This window comes from Lithobates pipiens, unplaced genomic scaffold (assembly GCF_037356315.1).
Source record: "Lithobates pipiens isolate NorthernLeopardFrog02 unplaced genomic scaffold, aLitPip1_a1.2 Scaffold_18, whole genome shotgun sequence".
NCBI lineage: Eukaryota > Metazoa > Chordata > Amphibia > Anura > Ranidae > Lithobates > Lithobates pipiens.
In genome coordinates, this window is record NW_027507758.1 from 352,459,477 (window position 1) to 352,480,077 (window position 20,601).

The following is a 20,601-nucleotide window of genomic DNA, read 5'->3' on the forward strand; positions in this document are numbered from 1 at the left end:
AGGGGAAAGTGTTCCAGTGATGAAGACACCTTTGCCAAATGTTGATAATTCACTTGCTTGGAAGGAGTACAGTGGTGAGGATTACAAGAGGCATGTGTTGTTTTGTGGCACGGAGGTCATCCAAGCACAGAGCAGTCATAAAGACATTGTGAAAGCTGTTGTGTTAAGAACTGGTAAGTACCTGTCACCACAGTTAGGCTGGTCAACCTCCTTCTTCCATCTACCACTGGTCCCCTGACTGAGCCAGTCTTTACACATACTGATCACTTCTCAGGTATAGGCTAAACCAGTGGTCATCAACCCTGTCCTCAGGGCCCACTAACAGGCCAGGTTTTATGTATTAGACTAGCATACTGCAATCACTGAGCAGCAAATGATAGCACCTGTTATGTATTTCAGTTATCTTGCAAACCTGGCCTGTTAGTGGGCCCTGAGGACAGGGTTGATGACCACTGGGCTAAACCACTCAATCCAGAGGAATAAAGGGGATGCTTAGTTCAACTTTGCCATATAATAACATTTACATACATTTAAGAAAAAACATTTCAACAACAGTTTTCTTCTCATAACTGTAGTTAACTGACAATTTCTGTAAAAATTAATAGCAACTTACAAACGACTCCTTGCCCCTAGCATAGGGGAGATCGACTGCTCCTTAGCAAGGTTCACAAACAGTCCTTGCTTTCCCCAGAAGGGTAAGCCTCAACCCAGATGGCAAGTAATTGTGCTCCAAGTTTGAAAATGCGCTTGCTAGATTTGCCATGCTTGACAAGTTTTTTGCACAACTGCATTGCATGACTCCAGATCAACTTTCTTTGCAAACATTCTACAAGCCTGCAGCAAGTTCTGGTTCAGTTATGTTGTGCAATAGTCAATAGTGCAATAGTCATCCCACCACAGGGGTCAATGTGGCTGAATTTTCATGCCGTAGAGTTGCAGGGCTCTTTGCTGTAGACTCATACTGCTCTTGCTAGAGACTTGCCATGCAAATTTACTACAAATTGGAAAAGTGCCAACTAGAACTTTTGCTTCAAGTGCTCCACAAGTATACAACTTACCAGTGAAAATGTGCAGTAAGTTAACAGACTTACAATTCAACACTGCCACAAATTTTTGTTCTTATTCTTGCTATCTGGGAAGTTCATGTAACTCCCAGACTCCACAGGGGTTACCTCTTTATTACATTATTCAGTCCTTTTTAGCCTATGCCATGTAAACACATGCTGTTTACACTCTGCAATGCTTCCCCCCAGAAAGGTAACAAAAGCCCTTCCCAGGGTGGGTACTCTTAAAGCATACATAGTACATGTTGGGGGAGGGGGGTAGTCTTTAGCTTTGTGTCTTAGCTACTCACTCACATGATGTGTTTGCTTTCTTTCTCTTCTGACTTGCAAAATACCTTATTCAATGCAGCACGGGATATATATCATGATTGCACCAATATGGCTGCCAAAATCTCATGGTATTTCCTATGCTTATCACAGGCAAAAGCTTTCCCAAGATGGCCACTGGAAGCTCAGTCCAGAGGACACATTTGTCCAATCCTGGCTTCTCCCTGTGATGTTGAACTTAATGGAAATAGGGACAGGTGGGGGGAATCTAGTGGAAGGAGTTTGAACTAAATAGAAATCCCCCAGAAGTTTCCTAGAAGTGCTAATGTTGTTTATTACCCTCCTTCTCCCTCTGAACATTTACAGAACACTGTGTGTCCTATTCTTTTCACTTTTGTGTGAGTAGCTTTCAATTTACAATGATCATTTAATCTTTGTTAAATTGCTTTTGATATACTGTATGCATTTTTGTTTTGAATGAAGCAATGTAAATGCTAAATAATATTTCTCTGACAACCAAACAAAATGTTAAATGTATGTTATTGACAATGTTGCCATGAGAAGAATTATGAAGCAGTGGTCAATATTTGATGACAACAGTGGTTCTGATATGCCATGATAATTTCTGATTAAGCCAGAAAAACACAAGCACTTGGGGGACCTCTTGATATATACATTGGTGACACATACAGTATATGCACATGTAGGGTCAGGTGACACCAGGAATATTGTGCGGTAAAAATAACAATGAATTTATTAGAGCATTGAAGTTCAAATAATACCATATGTAAAGGTTAACACAAAAGCCACAGTGGATTGAAATGACTGATGAAGTGAAACTCGCTGCGTGAAATCAATCCTGTGTGATGCTGACTCTGGGGCTCGACTGTGCTACAGGGATATGGATAGCTGAGCTGACAGTGGGCGATAGTATCCCAATGGTGCTGGGGACCTGGGAGGAGGGGAAACAGTACCACACTGGGGATGTCCCAATGGTATGAGGATGGCTCAGTCAGATGAGTCAATCTTCCACAATTGTAGCCGAGACAGCCATGCAGCTTGTGTCCAAGAACTGGTGGACCAGGTGTGCCGTTACTCACTCGGAGTCACGCTGGCCAAGGCAGGGTCTGGGCAGGGGATGGAATGCAATCTTGGCGTGTGTGTGGGAATGAAAAGCTGTTGTCCTGACAACACGTTTCAGGCGTGGCCCTTTGTCAAATCACATGTCTGCGACAGTGGGGAGGGTTTAAATAGAAGAGCTAGAATTTGAAGGAAATTTTCCTTTAAGGGGCAGCAGCCTATTCCGTATTACTGCAGCACAGACCAACATTACAACATATATATTGTGCTTAACTTTGGTGATCATATGGCATAAAAATGCAATGGACATGTTAAATGGTTATTTCTGATTAATACTATTTAATTTACAGGATTCAACACAGCTAAGGGGGACCTTGTTCGATCCATCCTCTACCCTAAACCTGTCAACTTTAAACTTCACAGAGATGCCATCAGATTCCTAATTGGACTTGTAATCATTTCAGTGGTTGGAGTAATTTATATTGCTATTGTGAATACAAAGAATAATGTAAGTTTTTGGTCACATTTGAGAATTAATGTCGATATTATCTGCTAATTGATCGTGTCAAGCTCATTTTAAAGTAGTTGAGGAAGGTATCTGTTCCACAACTGGCCTTACCTAAATACAGGATTTGCTGTGTACTGGCACACATTGAGACAATTGGCAATAAAAAATCAGTGGGTAGCAGAATACTTTACAAACATATTATTGTTGTATGTAGGGGGCCAATTTTAAATTTTTTGGGTGGGTGGTGAAAACAGTGAGAGTGAAGGCCCCCACCCGTTGGACATGGACCCCAAATTTCTTCTTTTTTAATCAAAAGGCATCGACAACTTAGATTAGGGTGCATCATGATGGCTCCATGGCATCACTTGTCAATACTATTATATTACACAGCGTTACAGTTTCACTCATAAGGGTATAATTAGGTCTTGTGTCATGTAAGAAGGTAAAGCATACTTTATTGTGAAGACTGTATTTCTTTATTCAGGAGAGAGAAGCACCAAGCCAATCCTTTCAACAGCTTAGGAATTTATTCAGTATATGTCACAACAAGGACTTACCAAGGCTGAGATGCAGAGAGCGGTCAAACCTTGCAACTATGCGCACCCTGTCCCCCAGAGGTGGTACAGGGAGCAGGTGGCACACAGAAGCACTGGCCAACAGCAGGTGTAAGTTCCTGAAGAGGGTTGAGGAGCTGAGCAGAGGGTTACTAAAGTTCAGGAGCTGGTTGAGGGTCCCGTGCAGAGTAGTAGACAATCCGGGAAGTAGCAAGAGATCAGGCACAAGATGGGTAGCAAGTCCGTGAAGCAGGCCAGGGGTCAAATACGTGTAATCAGGCAAGAAAGTCTGTAAGGCAGGCCAAGGGTCAAATCCGTAAAGGGAGATCAGGAGAAGTCCATTTAAACTAGTCTAGGTTCGGATCGTATAGTAGCAGTAAACAGGCACAAAGGGAAGCTGACAACAAACCAGCAACCCGTTTGGATGCCAGAGCCATTCTGAAATAGCCACGCCATAGCATGTGTGCCATGGTGCATACGCGTGCGCCATTGCGCACTTTCATGCGCCAATGCATACATCCATGTGCTATCGCACACACTCGTGAGCCACTGCGTGCACACATGTGCCATTGCGCACATGTGCACGTCGCACCATCAGGCCGCACACGTGCATGCACCGGAGCGCCTAACCGCCACGCATGCGCACAATAGCATGGCGAGCATGGATGGAAAAAGTCCTTCTCTGACAGTATGTAAGTATAAAACAACACTAAAAACGTGCATGAAAAATGTTGGAGCATTTGCAGAGTGCTAGAGCGGGTGGGAAATTCCCTGTGCAGTGTCACAGGAGGACTGCCGGACAGTCTTTATTGAGGGATCCACAAGCATCGTGTATTAGCCGCAGCTGGAGCCTTGATAAGCCTCACAGCCAATGTCTCCATTGCAGAGTACTAGAGCGGGTGGAAGCTTCCATGTGCAGTGTCACAGGAGGACAGCTGGAAAGTCTCTATTGAGGGATCCACGAGTGTCGTGTGTTAGCCATGAGCTGCGGCTAACACGCGACACTCGTGGATCCCTCAATAGAAACTTTCCAGCTGTCCTCCTGTGACACTGCACATGGAAGCTTCCACCCGCTCTAGTACTCTGCAAGTGCTCCAACATTTTTCACACACGTTTTTAGTGTTGTTATATACTTATATACTGGATAAATTCCTACGCTGTTTAAAGGATTGGCTTGGTGCTTCTCTCTCCTCCTTTTGCTTTCCTTTTGTTCACAGAGTGATCGGGTTGCCCAGCCCGCATCTGAAGTAGCCTCGCTCCCTTTATAGCCTCCGTTTAGAGATGAATTTTTAGGGATTCATCCCCCAGAACTTTCATTCACATGGTTGTACCTTCATGTATCAGCGTGCAGATGCACGCCTTTTCATTTAAATTTTAACCTTAAGGCCTCTTTCACACTGACGTCCCGTTCAGGCCCGCCTGTCAGTTTTTCAGGCGGACCTGAACGGGTGCTCCATAGAGCTCTATGGAGCGTCGGATGTCAGCGGTGACATGTCCGCTGACATCCGACCCGCTCCGATCCGAAAAAGTGTAACGGAGGAAAAAGCTATTTTTCCATCCGTCTGCGGATCGGATCGGGTGACGACGGGCACTGCGGTCCGTCGTCATCCGATCTCCCATAGGGGAGAGCGGCGCTGTGACAGGTCCGTCCCTGCGCAGTGTGCAGAGACGGACCTGTCATTTCCCTGCTCAGCGGGGATCGGCGGAGTGATCCCCGCTGAGCAAACGGATATCCACGGGGCGGATCAGAACTGATCCGCCCCGTGTGAAAGGACCCTTAATCTTTTTCATCAGATGGTTTAGCGCCAAACATTATACCAATATTGTGTACGTGTTTCCTCCTAATTTCTTAATTCATACCTTGAGAAAAAAGTTAACACAAATAAATTAGAAAAGGGACTCTGCAGACATTGTACAAAAATATCCGTATTTGTATATTACAAAAAGAAACTTAATAAACTCTTTACCTCCAACAGGAAATCATAATACTATAGAGAAAAGATATGGTTCACAAATAGACATTCTTTATTATAGGGCAACAGCTGATAACAACAATAAAACCAATGCCCTTAATGCATCCACAATATAAGGCAGATATTAATATTACAATGTACTAAATACAGTAACTGCTGCATGAAAAATTTATTTTCTTTACCATCCATTGTGGGATAAAGGAATATTAGAAAATTAGAGCCAATTCATTATACTGATGCTTTAAATTGGAAATAAACCCTTCTATCGTTTTCAGTCAAGGAAGCTGCCATCTTGGCCTCTAATGATTCTTCAACTGCCATACTGCTGCACATGTGATCAGTTATAAAACCAGCCATTGGATGGTTTGAAAATTTGGCTGAGAGCACAACCAATGTGAAAGTTAGCATTTCCGGCATGCCGGGAACGCAAGTGTTTTTTGAAACTGGGTTTACTACCGCTTTAAAGAGATCTGGACACAGGCAAACAAAAAATGTAGGCCAGCCTACAGTTTAACCTTGCCAACAACTGTCATGACTGTTTTTTTCGTGTCCCAACAGGTTGGAGGATTTTTCCTAAGCCCTGCTGATTCAAAGATTCCCCGTATGTGTACGGGCTTTGGACTCTGCATTATTATGTGCTCCAGACCAAAGTATTGTGTCTGTTAGCCGCAGGGTAGCATACTAATTTAGAGTTGTGGCACTACCTCTGTAACTCAATCTCTAAACATTAATTTATGGTAAGTCATAGTACTATGTTAACAAACTACACATTTAGAGCAATGGCATGGCATATGGTCTGATCCAGTCACCGATCACTCATTGTGGCAAGTCCCTCTACTCCAATTATACATACGATCCAAATTCAGAGCTAGGTCCTAGTCTTTGTTTACTCACTCAATGACTAGCTTATGGTTGTGATTCAGGCATTATCTTCCAAAATATAAAATCCAAACAGGTGTTTGAATCACTTAAGCCCCATACACACTATCAGTTTTTCTGCTGAGTTTTTCCTTCAGGTTTACCAAAACCATGTAGTGCAAGGGCCTGCCTGATTGCATACAAATTGAAACTCCTAAGATTTGACCTCATATTATATGGTTTTGGTAAATCTGAAGTAAAAACTCAGCCGAAAAACTGATAGTGTGTACGGGGCTTTAAATGCTGTTGAGCTGCCCACTACTTTCATTTTTAGGGTTGAATGTGCAGACACTTTTTTTATTCCTATATTATGTTCCAAAACCTACAAGCTCTAACCTCAATATTGTGGTTCCTTCTTCTGGCCAAGACATACTAATTCTGTGGCTGTTTCCCATTTCAAATAGCAGTTTAAACTGGTCTCTATTCTCTCAATCTGCATGAGATATACATTGAGGTTTACATAATATGTTTTGTATCTCTTCTTATAACTTGACTCCTTATGACGCTTAGCATCCTGGAGACAGCTGAAGCAGAGTCCTTCTACAGTGACTGTGTATTCTCTTTTACACTATGGTCCTGTAGTAGGTGTTTCCCTATGGAAATTGGGCAATTCCATATGACCCTTGTGGGTAATACTTTTTGAAGATACTTTTTTTCTAAGCTGTATTGCCTTGTGGTGAGTTTCTTGCATCCCTTTCTCTTTACCTTATTTCCTTAGGTTAGCGCTAATTCTTCTGATTTGACCTAAGGAATTTGGGGGTTTCTTCAGGTTATCCCAAGGCAGAAGCAGTTTGTTTTACATATACTCGGGGATGCTTATCTCTCTACAACAAACAATCTCCCTTTTTAAGGACCCTTGGGTAATGCTTCAAAGTCTTCTTTCACATGTCCCTGTTTTTCCATGTTGGTTCTTTTTGCTCCTTATAGACTCCTTTCTTGAACTTGTTTAGTTTGTCCAGGTCTCCTTTCCCTGAAGTTAAGGATTAGTTGTATATGGATTAGTCCTTTTCCTTTTTTATTTATTTATTTATTTTTTATATTTTTTATTGAAAGGCTTGCATGATACACAAAAAAACAGACATCGGATATCAATCACAGATATTCACGTATCGACTTACAGTCTACAACAGATCAGTAGAAGTATGCAAAGCAACCCTCTGGACACCAGAGGGTTAACAAGCCCCACTTTTTATAACTATATTTGCAATTGTAAATTATACCAAAAAAAACAGGTTAGTAACGGTAATATTTATACACCTTAACTGGAAAAAACAGAGGAATAATACAACAACTCAAACAATTTTCCTGATGTCAGTCCATGGAGACCATTGTGTACAGAAATTTTGATATTTTCCTTCCATACTAGCCAGTATCTGCTCATATGTATACATCTCATCAACTCTTCTGACTAATTCCCCCATATTGGGGGGACAGGGGGTTTTCCAGTGTTTAGCTACCAAGAGTCTGGCCGTGGATAGTATCTGGACAACTATCATTCTGAGGGGTGGCAGGTATTGGTCTATGTCTAAACTTAGTATTGCCAGTGCAGGAGAGCCTAACCTAAGGATGCCAGTAGCTTTAGAAACCAAGGAGAATACTCCCCTCCAGAAACTCCTGATGTGGGGACATTCCCAAAGCATATGAAGTAGAGTGCCAACTCTTCCGCAACCTCTCCAGCAAATATTAGAACTGCCCTGGATAAATTTTGCCATGATGAAAGGGGTGTAATACCACCTAAGTAGTATTTTTTGGGAGACTTCCCAATGCGTTACCAATCTGATGTATCTGCCGTTGCTTTTGATGGCCTTTCTCCACTGATCGTCCGTGAACTTCATAGAGAGTTCGTTCTCCCATCTATAAAAAGGGGAAGTTTTCATAAATTGGTTCTTGCTTTGTAATAAATTATAAAATAAAGAGATTCCCCTTTAACTTTAGATAAATCAGACCAGAACGCCCAGGCTTGGTGTGGGATTGATATGGAGGTACCTTGATGTTGAGATAAAAATAATACAATTCTTAGATAAGTAAAGTATTCCGACCTGGGGATACTGTATTTGTGCACGACTGACTCAAAGGAAATAAGCCTGTCATTCTCCAATAAATCTGATACCAATGCAATACCATTTCTCACCCAAACCCCCAAATCCAGATCCTGGACATAAGTACCTATGGATATAAGGGGCGTAGAGATGTCAGTTAAGGGGTGGGATATCGCCACATTATTTAAAAAATTTCTCCAGGTATCTACTACGAGTTGTACTATGGGGAAATCCGACTTGAAGGTCTTATTGGTAAAAGAAGATGCTAATAGAGTGGAGTATGGCGTGCCAGGCAGAAGCCAAGAGCCCTCAATCAAGGTCCACTGCTTCTCCACTGGAGGACATATCCAGTATTTCATTTGGTCTAACAAACTCGCCACATAGTAGTCTTTTAGAATAGGCAAACCCATACCGCCGATGTCTTTCTTTCTGAATAAGTAGGAATGGGAGCATCTGGGCTTTTTGTCCCCCCATACAAATTTATGCAGCTGCGCTTGGGCTGATTTAAATAACGACATAGGGATAGCAATTGGTAAGGCCCTAAAGTGGTACAATAGCTTTGGAAGGATTAGCATTTTGTAGGCCGCCAATCTGCCCATCCAGGACAAATAAAACTTTGTCAACCTATTAAGTTCCTGTTGTATAGAGGATAGAAGGGGCAAAAAGTTGATTTTGAAAATATGAGTGCCTGGTGACAATAAATATATTCCCAAGTATTGGATGGGGTTATCCGACCATGGGTATGGGAATCGTGCGGCTAAGAGCGACCTGGTGTGTTCTTTAACATTAATGGCTAATATATTAGATTTGGAGGAATTCACCTTATAGTATGATATTTTATTGAATTTTTCAAGGGTATCATGTACTGCTTGTAGAGAGGAAGAAGGGTGTTTTAGGGTTAAAATTACGTCATCTGCAAATAGTGTGATAGAATGGGTATGTTTGGGTGTCGAAATGGCTGATATATGAGGATGAGTGCGGATCGTTTCTGCTAGGGGTTCCATCAAAAGGGCAAAAATCAGGGGTGACAGCGGGCACCCCTGACGTGTGCCATTAGTGATGTGAAAGGAGTCGGAGAACATGCCTTCAGTGTAAACCATGGCCGAGGGATTAGAGTATAAAGCAGAGATAGCTGAATTAATAGTCCCTAGAATACCAAATTTGTCAAGCACCTGACCCAAGTATCCCCAGTGGACCCTATCAAAAGCCTTCTCTGCATCTAATGTTAGAAGCAGAGAAGGAACACCAGAAGCTTCGGCCGCATGGATTAGATTTAGGATCCTCCTGGTTGCATCCGGTGCTTGACGTCCCGGAATAAAACCCACCTGATCATTTCTGATCAGTGAAGACAGGATGCTCGACAATCTATTGGCCAGAATTTTTGCAAAGACCTTCAGGTCTACGTTCAATAAAGAGATAGGCCTGAAGTTCTGAGGTTTGTCTAATGGCTTGCCAGGTTTTGGGAGCGTTACAATTGTGGCGGATAACATTTCTGATGGGAATGAGGAGTCTGCTGTGGCTTTCCTAAAGGTTTCAAGAAGATGCCGGCCTAGAAATGGGTAGAATGCCCGGTAGTATTCCACCGAGAATCCGTCAGGACCAGGGGATTTGTTTAAAGGCATGGCCAAAATAGTTTTAGATAGTTCACTTAAGGAAATAGGCTCATTTAAAGTGTCTAGTTGTAATTGAGTGATTTTAGGGAGAGATATTCTCTCTAGGAACTCCCGTATCATAACTGGGGATGGTTGTGGGATGGACGAATCATCTTTTAAATTATAAAGGGCATTGTAGTAATCCCTAAAGGCATTGGCAATATCCTTTGGATTGGATAATTTAGAACCAGTAGTTGGGTGGTAAATAAAGGGGATTTTCTGTTGGATTGATCTTTCTTTTATTTGTCTAGCTAGAAGTTTCCCTGCACGGTTGCCTTGTTGATAAAACCTAGGTTTCCACTTTGCAAATGACCGATCTTGTTGTGCAATCAGCAGTAATCGTAGCTCATGTCTTAAGCTGTCTAGTTGAGAACTCGTAGAGGGATCTGGTGTTTTTTTATTCACTGAGTCTAAATGCTCTATTTGGGAAACAAGGGTTTGCACCTTCAAATTGGACTGTTTTCTGGCCGAACTACTCATTTTTATGAGGATTCCCCTCACAAAAGCCTTGTGAGAGTTCCATAGGATGAAGGGGTCCGACACAGACTGGGCATTGATCTCAAAAAAGCTTTTCAGTTCAGCTGCAATTTCCGTATTAAATTTCGGATTAGAAAAAAGAAAAGTGTAATTTTTCCATCTATTGGCCCTAGTTTCTGTGCGCCACCCCTCCACCACAATGGATATCGGCGCATGGTCCGACCACGTGATGTTGTGGATAGATGATAAACTGACTTTTTGAAGTAAGAATTTATCAATTAAAAAGACATTGATTCTCAAGTAAGATTTGTGTAAGCTAGAGTAGTAGGAATAGTCGCGTTCTGTGGAGTGTTGACACCTCCACACATCGAACAGGCTTTCAGAGGCCATGAAGCGCGCAAGGGTAATCCTGTCTCTGGCTCTAGAAGGACTCAGAGAAACATCTAAAGATTGATTGGGAATGGCATTGAAATCACCGCACAATATCAGATACCCCTTGCGCACTGCATTCACCTTCTTCCACACCCTACGCAAAAAAGAAAGTTGCTTGGTATTAGGCATGTATACATTGACAAAAGCATAAACTGTGTTATTGATTTCCCCTATCAGAATAATATATCTTCCTGACTGGTCAGTTTCAACATGAATACATTTAAATGAGATTGAATTTCTGATCAAGATAGCCACTCCTCTATGTTTCTTCTGTGCGTTTGAACAGTAAACTGTAGGGAAGTGGTTATTTTGCAGTTGTGGATGTTTGGAATCGCGGAAATGCGTTTCTTGTAGACACAAGATATCACTTTGCAATTTCTTCGCTTCCTTCCAAAGTAGTCCACGTTTATGCGGGCTGTTCAGCCCTCTGACATTAAATGAAGTAACCTTAAAACCCATCGTGCAAAGCACCGAGTTAGGATTCTGCCCAGTAGGACGGAGTTTTAACCGAGAATAAAGAGACCAGTCCACACTAAACCACTGTTGATATGGGCAGGAAAACTCAAACGAAACAAAAAAAAAAAAAAAACAAGAAGTGAAGAATAACACCGACAGGCTAGTCTCGTCTCCAAGAGTTGTGCTGCTTGTGAATATATGGATAGTCCGTAGGCCTACTATTGAGGCGCCACATAGCAATGATCAACACTCTGTGCACTTGAGAGTGTGCAACAAAAAACAATACAAAAAAGTAAAAACAGGCGATTCAAAAGAATCTGTAGGGAGAGAATCCCTTAAACAACGGAGGGCTTAAAGAGAGCTAGATAAGTTCCACCATGTCCCGGAGCTCTATGTTCAAGTAATGTAATGAGTACCTGGGCAGTCACTCTGAAATGGGCCTCGGCCAGGTGGGGGATCCTGGACATGGAGACGATCCCGAAGACTGAGCATCCTCTTCCCTTGCTAGAATTCGCCATTCGCGCAAAAGTCGAATGCCTTCCTCCACCGTTTTGATTGCGAATGTTTTCCCCTCTTTGGAAACCAGAAGCTTGGCCGGGTATGCCCATTTGTAGGGAATGCGATGGTTCCGCAGGGGTTTCGTGATAGTCGCCATGCTCCGTCGCCTTTGCATTGTGAATGCAGATAAGTCAGGGAAAAAGGACAAGCCGTGTGCTGACTCTGGTAAGTTTTCAGGATTCCTCACCTGTAGAAGGAATCTTTCTTTGGTTTGAAAAAAGTGAATTCTTACAATAGTGTCTCTTGGCAAGTGGTCTGGGATATGTTTGGGCTTAGGAAGCCTATGGATCCGATCGATAGCAAGATCGTTTACAGAAGCTTCAGGTAAGCTTATTTCTCCTTGAGCGGTCCTCAAGGTCGGCCAATTTTTCCTTCATTAAGGTTAACTCATCATCTCTCTCATTATGGGCATCAATGACTTCATTAATGGTTCCTGCAAATTCACTAATTTTGTGCTCTATGTGAGAGACCCTGCCTCCCACTGCCTTAACCTCTTCTTTAAAATTGTTTGCAAGAGACAGTATATCAGCATGCAATGTGCTGCGGAGAGATACCAGCATGTCTTTTAAAGTAGTGTCTATTACTGGCTGATTTCTAGTGGGGAATTCCAGTATGGAGTCCTGGAGTTCTCTGGTGTCATTTAGGGAAGCATTTCTGAGATCCTCCTCCTCTCTCCCCTGCATATGTGGCTGCTTCACTTTCACTGGGCTGAAAGTGGAGGACGCAGAGGGGGAATAAGCTTGTCCCCTGGTGAGGATCCTGATCGAGGCTGCATGTAATCAGTGCTAGGGGAATGTTCCTCTGCCTGCCTGCCACGTTCCCTGTCATGTCTCTTACCGGCGCCATCTTGGGCCTGTGTGTTGCGGGGCTGGCGGTAGAAATCCGTCATCCTGCTCAGCCGTTTTGCCTCTTTTCTGCGGCGGGACATGATCCCCACGTCTGCCCGACCTCGTTGACGTAAAAATCGCAGTGGATCGCCGCCCAGGTATGCGGTATTAAGCTCCAGAAGTTTGCGGTGGACGGAGCTCTCTTACAACGCGGCCATACTCCTCGGCTGCCGGCCACGCCCCCCCGGCCTTTTCCTTTTATAGTCCAATATTGTTCTTTGTTATTGGACATATTTTTTTTATCTTCCTTGATTAAACAAAAGCCTACTTGGCTTGCTTAGGTTACAATTATTTTGGTGTCATGTTGTTCAGGTAATACTAGTCATACTAGCTCATTATGAAATACTTACCTTAGAACGAGGCCCCGACATCTCACCCGATACACGCAGAGGGAGCTGACATGTTCCCTCAGCGTGTCTTCTGGATTTCGCGGCTCTGGCGCTGTCACTGTAATTAATGCGCCTGGCGTCCTAAAAGGGACCGGGTGCATTAATATGGTGTGACCGCTGCAGCCGTAGTATGCATGAATCTATCTATTAATCATATAGGGGAGGCGTGGATTGAGGACGCAGCGCCCGTATGCCCTTACTGGACGGGCCGACCCTCGTAATCACATGCACAAGTGATACTGTATAATACGTTTTCTCTTGGCTGTGTAACATGCTCCATCCAGCAGAAAATTTGTGAAGTGTAAATCACAGCGAAAGTGTTATCACAATTGTATAAAGTAAACAAAGTTCTTAATCAATGGTACAGCTACAGCCCAAGTGTAAAAACAGCAGCAGTAAACGGAAATTTAAGAAGCACTGATTTCTATATACTACTGCTGATTTGACAATTGGAATGTAGCTAAATTATTCAGAGCAGCTTTATGAATAGACAGAACTGTTGGAAATAATATAAAGGAAAATATATCATTTGTGTAGCGCTGGCATCCTTGCCTATTAAATTATGTTAGCATTTACAATGAAAGTCTATGGACGTTTCTATGGCTTAGTGTTTGGCGCCATCTAGCGGCCAAACACTGATAGTGGACTTAAATGATCTTTGCTTTATCAAAGCATTGGACTTGGTACAGGAAGTGACTGTAATTTACACTGGAGATTTGACCTTTTTACCCAGGATGCCGGGTGACCTACCCATGTACACTCTCTCTGACAATGCATGCTGGGTAGGACATAAAAGGAGCCCGAGAGGCCATCTTAGGTCTCTTGGAAATGCATGGCTGCCTGTGAGGACTTGTGAGGAGGCCTCCCAGAGGAAGTGACCTATTGTCCTTGAGGAGCACAACCCTGCTCGGTTGTGTGAGTGACCTGAAGTGCCAGAGACACAGTGATCAGATTGGGAAGAACCAGAGACACTCGTTTGAGCATCGGAAGACCAGGTCCACCTATCGGAATAGAACGGAGTGACGGAGCTGGCTGACATAGAAGCAAGCTGCAAACACCGGACCAAAATTACCATACCAAGCTTTTGATCCAGTTGGTGAGCGGGTTGCAGCCCACAGTTTTCTAAACTTTGCACCTAGTCAGACTTATATACAGGCCTCGCTGGGATCCATAGTCCCATAGAGGAGGAGTATAGCAACTGACACTAAGCAGGCATAAGGCCTACTTACTATCGCATCTCAAGTATTGTATTATAATTACGGAAGCAACACTAAGATCATCCTTAACTCAACTTTAATTACTTTAACCCTTGGATTACAAATTATAAGGAATTATCATTGCTAGCGAAGACAAGGAGACCAGTACTTTAAGTGAGATCTCACACATAGCTATAAAAGTATGGGGAGTTCCCTTGTAATTATATTGTTTATAATTGTTATATTAAAAGTCATTTTTCTGTCATTCTATGTTGGGATGACAGCAAAATTATTGTAACCACCTGTTTGCCAATACTTACAGTAAAATATACATTGGTTAAGTACACCGTTGTGTGGAGTATTGTTTTCCACCAGCAGGTGGAGCCAGTGGATCCTGTAGTGTCAATTCAGGTATATTGTATTTATTATGTTTTAATATATTGTATTGCACCACAGCTGTGTCAAGGGGACCGAGTCAAGTTTGTGGGGTTTATTAGCAGAGTGCAGGCTCAAATCAAACCAGCAGCTCCTTTGGGGGTCAGTGCTACATATGTTTGTCATTATAAATGTGCCTCTATATCCATACATATTGTAGAACACCTTAATATACAAAAGTGAGTACACCCCCTCACATTTTTGTAACTATTTTATTCTATCATTTCATGGGAAAACACTGAAAAAATAACACTCTGCTACAATGTAAAATAGTGAGTGTATAGCTTGTATAACAGTGTAAATTTGCTGTCCCCTCAAAATAGCTCAAAACACAGCCATTCATGTCTAATGTCTGGCAATATAAGTGAGTACACCCTTAAGTAAAAATGTCCAAATTGAGCCCAAAGTGTCAATACTTTGTGTCGCCACCATTATTTCCCAGCACTTCCTCAACCCTCTTTGGGCATGGAGTTCAGCAGAGCTTCACAGGTTGCCATTGGAGTCCTCTTCTAATCCTCCATGACGACATCAGAGAGCTGGTGGATGTTAGAGACCTTGTGTTCCTCCACCTTCCATTTGAGACTGCCCCACAGAGGCTCAATAGGGTTTAGGACTGGAGACATGCTTGGCCAGTCCATCACCTTTACCCTCAGTTTCTTTAGCAAGGCAGTGGTTGTCTTGGAGGTGTGTTTGGGGTCCTTATCATGTTGGAATACTGCCCTGCAGCCCAGTCTTCGAAGGGAGGGTTCATGCTCTGTTTCAGTATGTCACAGTACATGTTGGCATTCATGGTTCCCTCAATGAACTGTAGCTCCCCAGTGCCGGGCAGCACTCATGCAGCCCCAGACCATGACACTCCCACCATCATGCTTGACTGTAGGCAAGACACACTTATCTTTTGTATTCCTCATCTGCTTGCGGCCACACACGCTTGACACCATTTGAACCAAATAAGATTATCTTGGTCTCATCAGACCATAGGACATGGTTCCAGTAATCCATGTCCTTAGTCTGCTTGTCTTCAACAAACTGTTTGTGTGCTTTCTTGAGAAGAGGCTTCGTAGTGGGATGACAGCCATTCAGACCAATTTGATGCAGTGTGCAGATTATGGTCTGAGCACTGACACTGACCCCCCCCCCCATCCCCTTCAACCTCTGCAGCATTGCTGGTAGCACTCATACGTCTATTTCCAAAGGCAACCTCTGTCACTGAGCACATGCAATCAACTTCTTTGGTTGACCATGGCGAGGCCTCTTCTGAGTAGAACCTGTTCTGTTAAACCACTGTAGGGCCTTGGCCACCGTGCTGCAGCTCAGTTTCAGGGTCTTGGCAATCTTCTTATAGCCTAGGCCATCTTTATATAGAGCAACAATTGTTTTATCAGATCCTTAGATAGTTCTTTGCCATGAGGTGCCATGTTGAACTTACAATGCCCAGTATGAGAGAGTAAGATCGATAACACCATATTTAACACACCTGCTCCCCATTCATGCCTGAGACCTTGTAACACTAACGAGTCACATGACACCAGGGAGGGAAAAGGGCTAATTGGGCCCAATTTGGACATTTTCACTTACGGGTGTACTCACTTTTGTTGCCAACGGTTTAGACATTAATGGCTGTGTGTTGCGTTGTTTTGAGAGGACAGCAAATTTACACAGCTGTACACTCACTACATTGTAGCAAAGTGTCATTTCTTCAGCGTTGTTACATGAAAAGGTAGAATAAAATATTTACAGAAAAAGGGACGAGTTTACTCACTTTTGTGAGATACTGTATATGCAACTTATTTTTTTGTTTGACCTCCTGTAGGGCTCAACCAGCATGACTGTCCTATGGTGTTTACTTCTTGTAACCGTCAGCATTCCGGCCGCTCTACCAGCCTCTCTCACAATTTGTACATTGTACTCACAAACAAGACTTAAGAAAAACAACATATTCTGTTTAAGTGCACAGAGGATTAATATGTGTGGACAGCTTAACATCATCTGCTTTGATAAAGTAAGAAGTCACCTATAGAACAATTTTGGTCTACAAATGCTGATCTGTAGAAAACATATTTAGAGCTCATCCATGCAAATCTGATTTTATGTTTTTGCATTCATTACCATTTAATTTTTTAAGCAAATTCCTTTTTATGGTATCATGTTTGTTTAAGGTATTCATTTTGTTAAGAAATCCCTTCTCTTGAAGAAGAATATATAGAGAGGACTGTGTTAGCACATGGTAGTTTTGTACATCACATCTAAATGGGGTTGTATATTTTAGTGAAATTAGGGATGAGCTTGATGTTCGGCTCAAACATTGGGTGTTCGACAAACAACGAACATTTTCTAATACACTTCAGGTGGTGTACACAGTATCTAATAAAGTGTGTACAGTTTCTACTATACTTTTGGTGGTGCAGTCATTGTACAGTTTCTAATACAGGGCAGCTGGTGTTCACAGTGTCTAATACAGTGTGTACATGTTCTACTACACTTTTGGTGGTGTATACAGTACACAATACAGTGCAGCCATAGTACAGTTTCTACTACTTTATAGTGGTGTACACAGTATCTAATACAGTGTGTACAATTTATACTACACTTCTAGTGGTGTGCACAGTACACAATACAGTGCAGCCATAGTACAGTTGCTAATACAGTGCAGGTGGTGTACACAGTATCTAATACAGTGTCTACAGTTTCTGCTACACTTCTGGTGGTGTACACAGTACACAATACAGTGCAGCCATAGTACAGTTTCTAATACAGTGCAGGCGGTGTACACAGTATCTAATACAGTGTGCACAGTTTCTACTACACTTCTAGTGGTGTGCACAGTATACAATACAATGCCGCCAGAGTACAGTTTCTAATAAAGTGCAGGCAGTGTACACAGTATCTAATAAAGTGTGTACATATTCTACTACACTTCTGGCGGTGTACATAGTATACAATACAGTGCAACCGTTGTATGGTTGCTAATACAGTGCAGGCGGTGTACACAGTATCTAATACAGTGTAGTGCGGTGTTGCAAAACAAAAAATACATCATGTCTGGAATGCCACTAGGGAGAAGCAGATGCTCACAGGCCACTAAAAGAGGCAAAGCAGCCTCTGTGTCTACAGTCAACAGCGGTGGTTGTGGACATGGTACATCCTCTGCAGGTGGAGCATGCTTGCCCTTTTTTTTCTGCTGCTGGCCATGTTATTGAGCCAGAACATGCAGAAGAGTTGGTGTAGTGGACAACAAAGCAGTCCTCATCCTCCTCATCCGCTGTCACCCAGGCTCAGAGTAGTATGCCTTCCAACACAGCTGCCAAATCGGCCCATTCCACTGGCTCCTTGTCCACAGTCACTCCTTCTGTAGCCCCACAATCATGCACGGAGGAGTCCCCAGAATTATTTGACTACAGGTTGAGGAAGGAAGTAATTTGAGTCTAGATAGAGGGGGTGCCCAAGAAGGACAAGAAGCTGTCAGTAATGTTCCCCCACCTGCAGCATACTGCCAAGTTTTCTCTAGTGACGAGGAGGGAGGGGACGATGAGGTCACTGACTGAACTTGAGTGTCTGAGAGAAGAGAGGAGGAGGCAAAATTATAATGATGCAGGATCACCTCTAGGGGGCAGCTTAAGGGCAGCCACCCTATTGCATCACACCGCATAGCTCCACAGGTGCAGGGCGCTGCTGACTCCCTGCTGACTTTTAAAAGTTCCTTGGTGTGGGCTTTTTTCAACTCGTGTGCAGCAGATCGCACCATTGTTGTTTACAACCTATGTCTGAAGCGGATCAAGCATGGCCAGAACAGAAGCATTTTGGGCACCACATGCTTAACCTGACATATGACAACCTGCCATGCAGTCCATTGGCAATAGCACTTGAAAGACCCACATCAAAGAAAAAGGTGGACTTCTCCTAGCTCCTCATCTGGGATCTCATCTGGGATTCTTTCGTGAATTTGTGGAATGTGCTGTACCTCAATGGCAGGATCAAAAACGCCATTTCTTTTCACTGAAGGCCATGTCAGCTCTCTACCAGCATGTGGAAGATAATGTTTTGGCCTTGTTGGACAGGGCGGTCAGCAGTAATTACCGCTGACTCATGGTCCAGCAGGCATGGGCAGGTATGTTACCTTTCCTTCACAATGCACTGGGTAACTCTTCTGGCAGCTGGGAAGGATGCAGGACAGGGTTCAGTGTTGTTGAAACTTGTTCTACAATCATGCCCCCAAAATGCTAGTGGTGATTCTGCCACAACTCTCTCCTCCACCCGTACCTTTCTTCTTGCTCTATGGCCTCTTCTGCAGATTTGTCTGAACCAGCGGTGCCCTTTAAGCATGCAAGGGGCTACGCAAGCAGTAAGGCTAAAAAATGGCATGCAGTGCTTGAGTTGGTCTGCCAAGGCGACAGGAGCCACAATGGGGCCGAGGTTCTGTCAGCTCTGCAGGGGCAGACTCAGAGGTGTTTGTCAGCTTCAGCCAGGAATGGTTGTTATGCGACAATGTCACCAACCTTCTCTATGCCCTCTGACAGGGACACTTGACCCATGTTCCATGTTTGGCACACTTACTGAATTTGGTGGTGTGGCGGTTCTTTAGCAGGTACCCAGGATTACAGGATCTCATGGGGCCGGCCAAAAAAGTCTGTGGTCATTTCTGCCGATCATACAATGCCAGTGGTTGGCTGGCTGACATTCAAAGGGAATGCAACCTGTCCACCAACCACCTCGTTTGTGACATGCCCACCAGGTGGAATTCAATGTTGGCAATGCTGCAGCGGCTGCACACACAGTACAGGGCCATCAATGAGTACCTATGCAAGTATGGCACCAGGACAGGGTCAGGGGAGCTCGGCTTATTTTTGCCATGCCAGTGGCTACTGATCAAGGATGCGTGCACTGTCCTGTCACCATTTGAGGAGGCCACAAGGATGGTGAGCAGCGACAATGCATGCATTGGTGACAATGTCCCTCTGGTCTTCCTGTTGGAGCACAAGCTTCATGGGATCATGGACAGGGCACTTGAGGCAGAACAGCGGGAGGAAGAGGAGGACTTCCTTACCTGTCAAGGCCCCCTTTATCCAGATAGCATTACTGCGGACCCGCCAAACACACAGGGAGAAGAGGAGGATTGTGTCAGCATGGATGTAGAGGATAACACTAAGCAGCAGTCTTCAAGGGATGGTTTTCAGTCCCCAGAAACCCAAGAGTTGTACGTGGCTGGGAGGAGCTAGTTACGGATCATGTGATCCTTAGTGACCCAGAGGACTCAGAATCGAATGCCTCTGCAAACTTACGCTCCCTGATTCTGCAAAGCATGTGAAAGGACCATAGGATTCGTGGTATCCAGGAGAGGGATCATTACTGGCTGGCAAGCCTTCTTGATCCACAAGGGTAATGTTGCAGAACTCATCCTGCCTTTGCAGAGGGAGCAGAGGAGGAAACATCTTCAGGAGACCTTGAAGAGAGATTTGTGCAATGCATTTCCAGACCCTGGGAGGTTACAATTTCCTGGTGCTGGACAATATGTTGCTGAGGCTTCGTTCAGTCAGAGGAAGAGCGATGGACAAAGTGGCCCGGCTGGCCGATGGCTTTAAAAAAATTTCAGTCCTCAGCGCCAAAGTCTAACTGGTTCAAGCAACCATCGCCAGCATCTGCATTATATGGTGCAAGAATAGCTAGAGGCAAAAGCAGACTTGGAGACCTTTCCAACAGAGCATCCACTAGGTTACTG

General features: G+C 43.6%; 1 protein-coding gene across 1 annotated transcript in view; it reads left to right on the forward strand.

The window, feature by feature from the left end:
* The window catches only part of LOC143988156 (putative cation-transporting ATPase 13A4), a 160,862-nt gene that overhangs the window by 43,431 nt on the left and 96,830 nt on the right, over positions 1-20,601 (forward strand). Inside the window, exons 10-12 of the mRNA XM_077487485.1 lie at positions 3-173; positions 2,762-2,919; positions 16,699-16,887. Coding sequence (XP_077343611.1) covers positions 3-173; positions 2,762-2,919; positions 16,699-16,887 — 518 coding nt within the window. The remainder of the gene's footprint in view (positions 1-2; positions 174-2,761; positions 2,920-16,698; positions 16,888-20,601) is intronic.